This window comes from Solenopsis invicta, chromosome 10 (assembly GCF_016802725.1).
Source record: "Solenopsis invicta isolate M01_SB chromosome 10, UNIL_Sinv_3.0, whole genome shotgun sequence".
Taxonomy (NCBI): domain Eukaryota; kingdom Metazoa; phylum Arthropoda; class Insecta; order Hymenoptera; family Formicidae; genus Solenopsis; species Solenopsis invicta.
In genome coordinates, this window is record NC_052673.1 from 17,860,649 (window position 1) to 17,873,820 (window position 13,172).

A 13,172-nucleotide genomic window follows, 5' to 3' on the forward strand; every position below is an offset into this window, starting at 1 on the left:
TTCGTTAGCATATTCTTCCCTTACCTCCGAAGGTGCACCGCCTCCGTCGGCCACGTGCGCCTTCTCCGTTCTGCGAATAGCGTCTCTCTCGTTCTCCTTCGTTAGCGAAGTCATCCAAACTTCGTAGAGAACGGATGAGATAAATTTTAAAATCAGCCTCAGAAAATTAGGAAGTTGCGAAAAAAGATTCTATGAAATTCTTATCAGAGAGAGAGAGATTGACTCTAAATTGGCGAAACCGACGGAAGTTTGGTCGATGCGGAAACGCTCCGCATATGTATGAGCTTATTAAGATTTGAATCGAAGTTGAAAAATGCGCTAAATAAAAGCATACCCTCTCGTCATGTTTTCAATCTTAGGTTGACGGCATAAATTATGAGAAAGCCAAAGGGAAAAAGTTTACGACGATAAAAGCGGACAGAGTATTCTGCCTCGATTATTTTGAAAGAAACATCTTTCAACTTTGCATAAATTATCGCGAGATATCGCGACGCTGCGATGCGCCGATCTGAACGCAAATTCGTTTATAATATCTCCTAAGCGTCGCTAAAACATTGAACAGCATAAATTTCGATGGTATTGCGCCCGCGAGAGCTGGAACACATTTAACGTGATCGTAAATTCGCGTTACAACGATACTAACGAACATCGACGGTGCTTTTAAACCGGCGTCAATGATTTTATAACGTAAGGTACGAGACAACGGGCTGACGGGTATGTAATAAGAGAGCATCTCTCATACCGATTGTAAAAAGAAGTATCGCGAATAGATGCCAGATCCACGTACGCGGGCGAAAATTTACGCTCGCTATCTAACAGGGAGTACACTTGATTTCGCACATCTCGCATCGGAAGCGATACGCAGTAATGTAAAGTCAATTGACGGGGGTGCGAGGGGCGGTCGTTCTTTAGAGGTTTATATTTGTTCTCCAAATTTTCTTGTTTACGGGGGCCTTTCGTTCGTCTCTGTGAGCTTGGCACCATCTCAACATCGTGATTAATGCAGTGCGGCCGTAGCTATCAGCTGTGACAGTTAACCGCAGATCAGAGCTTTGGAATGCCGCGCTACATGCACAGCGCAACGAATACTGACGCATTGACGTTTCCGAGTTAACGTTTGTAATTAGATAGTTTGGGTACACAGCAGTGGTTTATTTAGAAGTTAGTCTAATCAGTGAAATATGCGTCCGTTCGATGCAACGGCAACGAACGTTATATTCGACTACGTAATTTGATCGACAAATAAGCAGAGGGCATTTAAAAATTCAAGATGGATTTTCTGTTGTTAACAACGAACGAATTTTATATATCGTTAATTAAAAATCAAAGTCAATTTCACAATGAAACGTCAATTGGATTTGACGTGAATGTTGATGGAGTAATATTGCGTGCAAATGTTACTCTGATAGTGAGATTCATTATATCTCGATACGTTTATGATTTTCTGATTATTTAAAATATTTTATATAAATTCGTTTCTGTATTATATATTATGCTGATTACTTATCATTTTTGTCAATTCTTAATGTTAAACGATTTCACATTTATTTCGCTGAAACAGCTATTGAATTTAGTTTGTAAGTATAGCTAGCTGATTGGATTTCATTGTTAAATCTTGGGTTACCATTACATTGTCGACAAAGAGAGAGAGAGAGAGACTCGCGGATCTTTTTACTACTCGGCATTTCCGTAGTTCTTCGAATTACATAGAGCGTGGGCGAGATGAATTTCGTCATTTCCGATGAAGTAGGAGCGATCACGCCACTCGCATTTATCGAATATTACGAATGTGATAAAATTCTCCGACCTACCATAAATGGAAATAGCAACGCGAAGACATCTCACTCTTCTTTGTTTATCTACGGCAAATGTTTAAGCATTTACATATCGCGTTCGCAGACCTCATTACTCGCATCCCACGCGCACGTTCTTATAAATAAATGTATATGAATATTTACACGCGGATACCGCATGCAGTGTGCGGTAATCTCGCGCAAATGTGTGTGTATCTGTGTGTGAGCGTTTAGATTGAATTTAAAATATGCAAGCGAAAGAAATTCCGTGCAAAATAAAGCCCACGCACAACGAACGAGCGAATTTAATGAAGCGACAATATAACAGTTTACTTTTTCTATTCGTTTTGAGAGAGTAGTACTTTTTTGGGGGAGGAAGGGAAGTCAAATTTTATGGGTGTCAATTTTATTTCAACAATTTTGAAAGTAGTTTTAGAAATTATTTTCATCTCTTTTCTATCGAAACAAAATTCAGTGTAGCTGCGCGCGTCTTCGCTCTTGCCCGACCTCTCCATTTATTTATGCAATTACGAGAATGCAGTGTAATATATATCAATTGTTATGAAGAGAATTTTCCCAGGTATTTATGAAATTTGCGTTATTAATCAGGACAAGATGGAATAAGATTCATAGAATAAGTTAGCAGGTATCGCGATGTAATACGTGGGCCGCATTACATTCATCATTAATTGGAACACTCATTTTACGATGTTGCTCTACATGCATATCAATTTCCTCAAAACACTCTATGGTTAAATGCAAAACGCTATTTCAAGGTTCCGTCAGTCTCCCTGATATGCAAATTTCAGAGTTTATTAATTGCAACCGTACCCGTGCCGCCCTACACCAACGGTCCGTTCAGCCGGTCCATTATGACAAGCGACGGACAGGGGGCAGTATAGATAGTAACGTATTACGTAGCGATATCGCCACGGGGGATGGCCAGAAATTGTAGTAATTAATACGACCGCCGCTAATTCGCAAGCCGTTAACCGAAATAACGCGGCCCACGTACCGTTTCATGACGGCACCGCGCTTTCAGCAATAAATCACGTTTGCTGCTTCGACGCAAGCAAACGTCAGCGCTAGACGAGAAATTAATACGACTGATTATCATTTCTCCCGTAAAACACGTATTTCGCCATTCCGACAGATAACGTCGGAAATCTTCCAAAAGTTACGCGGAAGCTGAGTTTTCGATAATTTCGAGACGCGCACGTATGAGGATCTAAATATCCCATTTGGATTCCTCTCTTATTCGGTGCTGACGTGAATACTGATTTTTCCAGTAGGCAATGTTGGGAAGATCGCGAATGATGTCAATATTCGATCGTGATTGTGACCGAATCGAGATTGCGCCACCGCTTCCGTACGCGTATCAAAATAAATAAGATTTTTCGCATGCGGACGCGTAAATTTGGCACGCACCGCGCGAGAAGATTCTTCATCTTAAATCTACACATTCAAAACTATTTTGATCGCGATATTAATAATAAACTATTATAAAAACAAGACAGTTGAGTATATATAAATACGCAATGCGTAAATTATTTTACTCTTGCTTGAAAGTAGGTCAGCTTCATTCGCATATGCACGCAGCAGCAGCCAAGCTTCGTTCATTGATTGCAGACGATAAGGACGCGCGTGCCGATTGACGGCGACGACGGGCGGCGTTGAAATATAAATCTGGCCGCAATTTCGAGACAGATTCCGGGATTGCGCGCGCGCATTTTCACGTGGGCGATTTAATTTTCCGCGGATATACGCGTGCCGTTGAATCACGGCTGACGTTGAGTCACCGTGCATTTCTCAAAAGTGCATCGCGAGCCGTTGGCCGACGCGAAAATTGGCCGCGGGGCGTGACAAATTCGACAGGACTGACAACGCGGCCGGGTGGATCTCCGACAGTTGGCGCGCGATCGTTTGTGTCTCTTAAAATTGCGAAAATGAGATTTTCATCTCCCGTCGTTTACGGAAACGGCGCGTCGCGCTCCTGTCGCCGACGCGCGACGCGAGGCAGCAAGCGATTGGACGTTTTTAACGCGATATTGCCTTGAATTGAAAAATGAACGTTAACCAAGCTGTAAATCTTCGTAATGAACGAGATATAGCGAGATTCTCGCCGATACGGGATCGCTCGTTCTTTAATAGAAACGTCAAAATGTTAATGGCTTTCGGTTCATAGGCGGCCGAAAATGAATGACTTTTCGCGAGTTTGGCTTCAGGGGATTTAGACGCGGACGACAGGGAATTATCCTTTATTTAACTTCAAGGTTTGCTTTAACAGGTATGCTTTGAGAATCGATTGAGATCCGCTTGGGGGGCGAATACTGAAATAGTCAGTAAGTAGACACGTCACATACGCGGCCGTCACAGGTAACTCGAGGCGTGAGTAGCAGGCATAAATTTCTTTTTCGCGTGTCCCGCCGGACTTTCGGTGCTGACAACCGAAATTAGACGTTAAATCGTACGCTACGAGAAATATGTGACGCGCGCCATATTTACGACTCGGGGATCAGAAATAGAGTTCGAAGCGGCAGCAGCCCCGTGCATGCGAACGACAATTACGAGAGACTGCGTTATAATTACCATTTAAAAATCAATTATGCGTTTGAAATTTATGGCGATCGTGTGTCGTTGCCAGACCGAAGGCAATATTTCATCTTAACCCTTAACAATGTGAGGAAAAGTACCTCGTTGCCCCAATTATGGATATCTCGAGTTTGATCATTTTTTTCCATCGAATTAAGATGGTTAAAAAAATCTTCAAAAATTTATCAACATATTTTCAAGTTTCTAGAACAAATGTCTTTTTTTTTTTTTTTTAATAAAATGTAGAATTAAATTTGAAATTTACGAGAAATTTACGTGGGTAAAAATCGATCGCACACATAATTGGGTTTTAAGAGTTAATGTACTTAATGTGAAAAACAGATATTCTAAAATTTGTTAATACAGAGTAGAGATTAACGCCGATAAGAACGTCCCTCTACTTTCAGATATTTTTTGCATATCTGACATTGTGTGTTTTTTTTTGCGCGATAAACGCGTTTTGAAAAGATATTGATACATGCTGATTGTACAGATTTCGTTGCAGCGATTTATCGTTCTTTAACCGGCGAACGAACCTTCGACATCGATGACGTTGCGCTGGCATGTAGAAAAAAGGAACACTCGTCGCGGAAAAGTTTGCCCACAGAACAAAAGGGGCTGCAACTCGTATGTTTCCAATCGCTTTCTCCTTCTTTCTCTCTCTTTCTCCTTTTTACCCCCGGCTTTTTCCGTCGAAGCAGCTCACAGGGGAGAGATAAAAGCGCATCGGTACGCGATATCGGAGGCGAATTTTATATATCGCCGTTCGTCAAGCCTGCCAACCTGTCGAGGCTCGAGTGATGAACACGCTTAGACGGTTTATCGCGTGCAAATACGCCGTCATCGTAAGTGTGTGCTCGTGGTTAATAAATAATATTCTTTATCAGAGGACGATGTTTATGAAACTGGCCGTTCGTTCAGTTCTCTTGTAGCTTTCCTTCCCTACTTCATTATTTATTCTGGACAGCTCGTACATAATTTGTTATTTTACATGTAATAAAGAGCATATTAAATTCATTCAAAATTTTTTTTTTTTTTTTATTATATTAAAATTCCAGAAGACGCAATTCTCTTCATAATTCACGCAGAATGTGTTGTTCTCAAGAATGTGACTATCGCGAAAGATCACGTTTGGCGAAACATAAAGGCGAGCAAGAGAAAAAAGCCATTAATACCATTGCGGAGTCTTTAATCCGCGGTGTTAATTACTTTGCCCGTTGCATCGCTGAATGCGTTTTTTTTCCGCGGGAACGCAAAAAAGAGATAAAAGGGGAGATCGTAAAGGACTGAAAAAAAGCTATCGGAGTTTTATGACGACGGCTACAAAGAACGGCCAACGAAATCCCACTCGTTCATTCGGCTCTCAACTCGCGCGCGTTTGTTTTATGTTCTTCGGTGCGCGGCTGCGAAACTCGGGGGGCAGATTACGCTTGCGAGTCTTCGCGGAGCGGCTTACTTGGCGCGCGGTATCATCTTCCTTTATTCGACGGAATCACGAATTCCCCCCGGCATCCTCATTTCTGCACGTGCGAAACGGTCATCACGTTCCACGCTGCTTACGGCGAAATAAAAAAAGAAAAAAAGAAACGCGCACCCATAGCAATTCACGATGTACGTTTTGCGCGCGTGAGATTCGATAGCAGCGCGCGCGGTCGAACAATTTAGAATATTCTATCTTCCGAGGAAAACGCGCGGAGCACTACGTTTGACGTAAGAATTTTTAAGGTTTATTAAATTCGCCAATGTATGCAAATTATCAAATTTCGAAGCAAAATGATCTTCTTTTATTTCACACGAATGCAACGTGTGCACGGAGAGAATTTTTTCATAAAATGTATTCTGAAAATCGCGATATTCGTTGGACAACATTGAACTTCAAAGAATTTTGTGTGATTTTCTCCGATTTATTACAATAATACCTACTACACGCATTTTAACACAGTCAAATATAAAATGTGTTTGATTATTTTCGCTGAAATATACAGTTAAATTTCAAAAACTTCGAAATGTTTTAAATAATTTATCGTTATGTTTTACAATACAATATGATATTTTCAATCTAACTTTGTTAGTCACTCGTGATCTAATGAAAACGTGTTTTTCAAAAGACGATGCACATAAGATAGAATAATAGATAAATTTTATATATAATCGTATGTCATAGATGAAAATGTTGTCTTAAAACATTACAATGCTGCTTCATAATTTTTATTTGCAGTTTATAAAATATCTTTTGTGTATTTTAAAAATTTCTATTGTCATAATATTTGTTAGATTATCAAATTGTCTCGAGCTTATCTCCATAATAAAATTTCTAGCGAATTTTAAGATATATAACGAAAAATTCCCATTTCATACTTATCGCAGATACCTTGAAAATTCTGGGTAAATTTTGAGCTGTTGATTTTACTCTACGTTATGTGAACTATTATTTTCCACCGCGGGACTTCCTTGCAATAGAAAATTACGTTTCACACAGGAAATTTCGAAAATTTTTTTGGGAGAATTTTTTTCGCCGATTTTTTTTCTTTTGTAAGAATCTTTTAACGAAGAGTTGAAAACAGGTCAAAAGGGGTTATGATATGTACAACGAGAACAGAATGGAGGTATCGGAGCGATCCGTTTTTGTTCTCGCCGACGATCATAAATCAGTAACGCGCCGTCTGATTCGCGGATCAATAAGAGTCCGGTTGGCTCGTTACGAGAGCGACGTTCAGTGCGAAACAATGGTCCATGCTTTCCGCATTTTCCGTTCCGCGGTATGAATCCGGCCAATGGCGTCGTTCCATAGATTGCGGCAGCGAAAACCTGTCCGATTTTGGAATGTGTGTTATTCAAGTGATCGTAGGTGAAAAGAAGTTTTGTAAAAGAAAAACGATTCGATTTTTGGGATGAGCGGCTTCTCAAACAAACGCTTCGCGATAATAATGGTAGACTAGGTAAAATAATTGCAAGGTAAAATAATTGTAGACGCGATACTTTTAATTTTACCATGAACATTCTGCGTGACTACTTTCCTTTTTACCTTAATTAAAATTTTAATACAGTTTTTATTTTTTACAGTTTTTATTTCTTTTCTGTTTGTTCATACAATCTTTCCCGCGTAAATTCTGTGATACTCAGCGTTATATTATTTCCATGATACTCCGGAGCGTTCACAGAATTAAAATTTCAAATCCTTTAAATGGCATATCTCGTAGTTTACTAAAGTAAGCTGTATACAGATTACTCTGCTTTTTTTCGCACTTGAAATTTGGAAGATGATCGCGCTGCAATTTTTTAATGTAGCCCTTAAATTTTTCAGGAATTCCAACCGCGAATAAACGGTGACATTCAATTTGGATTTAAGCGCGTAATACGGTGCAGGCTAAGGTTGCAAAGTTGGCGCACCGATATGTTGCGTCGACAGGTATTGATTAAGTAAACTATCATTGAGATTAAGATTGACAGAAACCCTGTGGAATACTCTATATAGGCCAGCTAAATAACTCACTACACAACAGTCTGTATACACTCACGACGCGATATTCCATCCGAATTGAAAAAGCTTTTTCGCGTCGCCGCAATCTACAACCAATTGCAGGTTCACGTTTCTTCGATTTCGAGTGCTGTTCTGAGGATTGGCTGAAACTTTTACGAGGTCCGGAGCCAAATATAATTTGTTAGCTGGCTTTCAAGCTTAAGAAATAATTCCTTAATATATTTTATTACATTTATTTCGGTATTTTTGCATTTTTGCATTACTGCTATCGTTCCCCGCAGCTATTATTATTATTATTATTATGATATGAATTGTACGAGGAACGAAGGAGCCAGGACAATTATTTTCCGCGGCATGTCGCGCGTAAAGCATCGATTCTAAATCGGCTCTGGCTGCAGTCTAATGCGCCAGCGAAATCCACCCGCAGTTCTCAATGCTTAACTCAACGTCCCAAATCCAATAAGAAGAGGCTCGGTCCGTCGTCAGACGAAATGAGGTGCTCCGACGAGGCGAACATCTCTCCTCTTTCCCGCCGGCGAAATTAGCGTTTTCGAGTCGCTTGAATTATTCAACTGCGCCGCTACATAGCGCCGCCTTATCTTCCGGCTTTAATAATTTTCCCGGTCGTGCTGCAATTGCGGCACGCAAAAGTCTGCTCCATTTGCTACTGCATATCCAGAGAAGAGTTCAGTTTCCCTCCTGAATTATGAATACCGCGAGTGAGAAAACGCAAGGGATATGCGTTAGCTAGCCAAAGGGATAGGGTGAAAAAAAATAAAATCTTCCTCGAGAAAATTTTATAAAGCTATTGACATTAATGAAATCCATGTAGTATTATACGTGTTATAAACTATGTAGGATGTGCTGAATTGCCGTCTTTCCTAAAAAATTCTTAGGTATTGGTGGAGTACAAAAATTTTTATATCTTTTCAGTAGATATCAACGTTTTTTTTTTTTTTTTTTTGCACTGTCAGGCGTAATACATTATATATCACTGAAAATTTAATATACTATTGACTGTCGTTTAGAAAAGAAATCGATTAAGTTTAAGTAAGTGTTTTTTTATGAATTTTCGGTGAGAAATAAATATTCGTAATACCGTAAAAAAACATTTGTGGTGTATTCGGAGAGAACGTCGTGTCAGTTTCAATCTGTGAAAGGAGATTCGCTAAATTGAAATGAGATGTCTTCTCAAATACAAACCATGCTCTTTCCAATCTTCTGATATTTACGGAAGGTACGCAATTTAGTGGATGTAAACCCGCTATGATTTTTAAAAAAAAGTTGTTAATAGATTAAATTTATTGAATAAAATTGGCTACAATTCGATTTATATAACATTGATTACAACATCTGTTGAAAATTCATCAAAACTTTTGCATTCACCCAATAATAAAAATATGTCCTACGCTATTGCGAGACGTAGAATGATTTTGCATAAACTTTTTCGCAGAAGTTTACTTTTTCCCGCAGTCGCGTAGACAATTTCTTGCAGCTACTTACAAGTGACGCAATGAGAGAGATACGAAGTTACTTCCTACGTAGATTAATGCCGAGGCGGCGGTTAACGCCGAGGCGAGGTAAACGGCATTACCTCACCTCGGCGCAATAAAGAGGAACTAATTTCGCTCTTTCGGGTCGCGGGAGGATGCAGGTCAGCCTTCTGCATCGCATGCACACAGGGGAAAATGATTAAGCCTGAAATGTAGGGGTGGTAGCAACTACATCGGGGTTGTATCCTGTTGAATAATTCTCACGGCGACTTCAAAGCGACTTCAATGCCGTAAATTAGCAATCTAAGCTTTTGAAAATTTTAGCGTGGCATGAAGAGAGGAGGGCTTTGAGAATACTTCGTCGCACACGCAAACTTTGAATAACTTTGTACGTACAGAATAGCTTCTTTCTTGAATTTAAACAGTGCGTTTCTCGCCCGGAAGAATCCGCAATTAGTACTATTCATAATGCGACAATGGTGTCGCGCGCAGTATTTATATGGGAAATCTTTGGTCTTTCAGAAAGAAATTTGTCGCGCATAATATACCATCATGAGTGGAGCGCACGTGTATCTTCCTGTAAATTGCGGCAAGATTGCCCAGAAATTGCACGTGCAATAAGCCGATCGATTGCACGGAAATAGAACCTACTATAATACCAGAAACAAGGATATTTTCTACGACATGTGCAATGAAATTATTGAAAGTAATAGTCTCTAAAGAGAAAAATGGTTTAAAGAATAATATATAAAAATGAGAACTGAGAGGAGAGGAAAGATAATAAAACTTTTTGCATACGCATAAAATTGTATTTTTAACCGTAATTGTAAAAATTTTGAATGACAGGATAAATTTAAAAATAAGAATTAAAATAATACAATTTTCAGGGATCGTATAAATATTGTCATTAGAAACATGAAAATACGCACAAGAATTATTTTTAATTAGAGAGAATCAATATCGACAAGTTCAATATTCAAGAATATCTAGACGACTGAGTTCACTAAAAAAAAAAAAAAAAATTCGTAAAATAAAAATACCACGTAATTTCGTCGATGACGTTGGGAAAACAGCGATTTTTGCCAAAGTCTTTGCCCCGCAGCTTCGATCTCCTCTGATAAAAATGAGACGTGACAAAAATGAAGTAGTTGCTTAACGTCTCTCGGACAACACAGAGACCTGGCTATTGTTAGCGCGCATTCCGCGTGACGAACGTGTTCGCACATTTAGCTCTCTTAAATGTGATTAATTCGAACAGAATCGCGCATCGTCCCTCGTCTCGCTCGCCAATGCAATTCCACGAAGACGACGACGGCGTCGTCCGGTTTCCTCTCTCTCCTTGGTTTTTCGCGGTGAATCCTTGTAACAAGGCTCTAGATTCTCGGCCGCAAGTTCGCGCGAGCGAACAAACTTCTGACCACGTTCGACAGTCTCCTTCCGTTCTCTCGGTTTTTCCCTACGCCTCTTGGCACCGATTTCTCTGAGCTATCCCAAATTTTAAAAAGAATAGGAGAAAGAAAGTTCAAGACTATTGAGATAGAGCAAGACGTAATTAAATTACACTTAGTATTTTTGCAACGAAAAATAAAAGGAATACTTAAATGGAATGTATACAGATAATGATTCTCTCATCTCTTAAAGTGACACATTTTAATTTTTGTGAAACAGCATTCAAGGTAAATGCTTCCATTAAACTTGACTAGTTGCTCATTCTTTTCGGTTCTGCGTCAAATTAGGTGAGCGTTCTAGATATTATTTTTTTCATTTGATCCATTCTGCGCGTTTTACCTAAAATTCGGGATATCCGCGAGGAAAATTGACGGGAAGCGCACAGATGCGGCTTGAAATAAGAAAACAAATTTACTGAGCGAGCGTAGAGGGACAAAGATATATTTCCTTGACGTGACCTATATAAAGCCTTTCTCGAGGTAACGCTCCAAAGTTATCATTCGAAGTCACCGTGTAACTTTATATGGCGGTTATAATGGCAAGAAATGTAATTGTAAAGCTTGTCCCAAGTGCGCGGCCGCCGCCACCGCTGCCATCGCCGTCGGGCCTGCCTGGAAACGAGGTGGAATGCGACGACTTATTGCAGGCGGGCGTTAACTTTTTCCGCTCGACGCGGTTGGTAAACGCGGCTAAGCTGGATCGCTGTATCTCTCCTGTCTGCGCCGCTTTACTTTCCCTGCCGGGTTTTACTCGCGAAATTATTATCGCGGTAGACGACGGCGAGATATACCGTGGCGGTTATTCGGCCTGAAACGTGACGTTTTTACGGCCCTTGGAAAGCGCCCCAGAAGCGCTCTCGTACGCGAGTACTCGCGCTACTATACATATACCGATATTACGATACGCTCTCGGAAGTATCGCGAATTTTTTCGACGACGACGAGAGAGAGAGAGAGAGAGAGAGAGAGAGACGATTCCGACAACAATCAATCGTTTACGCTTGTACAGTTTCGGGGAGTTTCGAATTTCATAGCGAATCACGGGAGGCTCTACGTAGAGAGAGGAGGGAAAGAGAACTGCTCTATTTAACACCTGGGATTTGCGTCGCTTATACTAATCGAATTAGCTTTGCATGCCCGAGAGATTCGCCGAAGTATTCATTGAGCGACCGAGAACAAGCGCGGATTATTTGTTGCTGTAATCGAAGGGGGACGCGATATATGCCTCACGGTACCTTCGAAATCTGCGATATTGAGTTATGGATAACTTGCTATTCCTCATTTAGTGGAAACTCGATGTGAAACAACATTATACGCCCTAGTAGCCTTTTGCAAAACAGAATATTATTTGCAAGTGAAATTCTCACGGATTAATTTCTACGATCGAAACTTCCGTAAACAAAAATACGAGCTACACGTAGCAAAATCGAGTTGGTAACAGCATTTAATTTACTTTTTGTCTCTACCTTTTTTTTTACATTCGCAAGTTTTCAATTTAGGCATATCTCTCTCTAGTGTACGAAAAAAAAAAGAAAAAAAAAGAACGATTCACGCGTCGATTCTCCATGATATTTAAAGCCATATTTAAATACCGTTGTCTGTTATCTTTTTCAGCCGACGAAGCTTAACGTCTACAAGAACGATGCAGAGAGCTGGGACTACACAACGCCGACGCTGGGTAAGTCTGCCTCTCCTTCTCTCGTTCATCTCCCTCAGTTCTCTTTTTATTTCCTTCTATCAGTGTTATGTACGTGTAATTTCATAACATACACCATTCCTCTCGCGTCCCTCGACACGCGTTTCAGCAATCGACAGCATGAAAGTGCAGAATCGGACGAGTCCGCTTCTTCGAGCGTCGCTAAGATATTCAAAATACGATTCCGATGGGAAAATTAATTCCGTTGCGTTTGCAACGCATTTTTGAATTGTAGAAAAATGACGTGTGTTCAGTGATCGATCGATTTTGTGATAAAAAATTCATACGAATAAGACTCATTTAAGACGCCGGATTTTTGCAGTCAGCGATAAGCGGCATATATGGAATGTTGAACTTTTGACTCGAAGAAGATGGACTTGCTTGATTCTCGCACCGAAATCGTCAATTGGATCGCATTCTACAGAGAGGAGCCAACGGTATTCGGCTGACTTCTTCCTGCAGAATCCGATTCAATTAGCGACGTCCATTGCGTACGTGCGAAACGCACGGAGGATCGTTCCCGAAGCCGAACATGTCCGCGATTTCTCCCCTTTTTCAGTTCATCATTTGTGCCGCTTCTGTACCTCGTTGCACACGATGGGGAAAGCTTAATTGGATAAACGATATCCAGACGCAAAAAGGTTTTGCGTCCCGGCACCCAGCCTTGCTC

At 40.4% G+C, this 13,172-nt stretch overlaps 1 protein-coding gene across 2 annotated transcripts in view; it reads left to right on the forward strand.

Moving 5' to 3' along the window:
* LOC105197737 (heterogeneous nuclear ribonucleoprotein L) overlaps positions 1 to 13,172 on the forward strand; it is a 163,764-nt gene that overhangs the window by 95,425 nt on the left and 55,167 nt on the right. For both annotated transcript variants that reach the window (XM_026131732.2, XM_011164248.3), the window contains exon 6: positions 12,421 to 12,484. In XM_026131732.2, the coding sequence (XP_025987517.1) occupies positions 12,421 to 12,484 (64 nt within the window). The remainder of the gene's footprint in view (positions 1 to 12,420; positions 12,485 to 13,172) is intronic.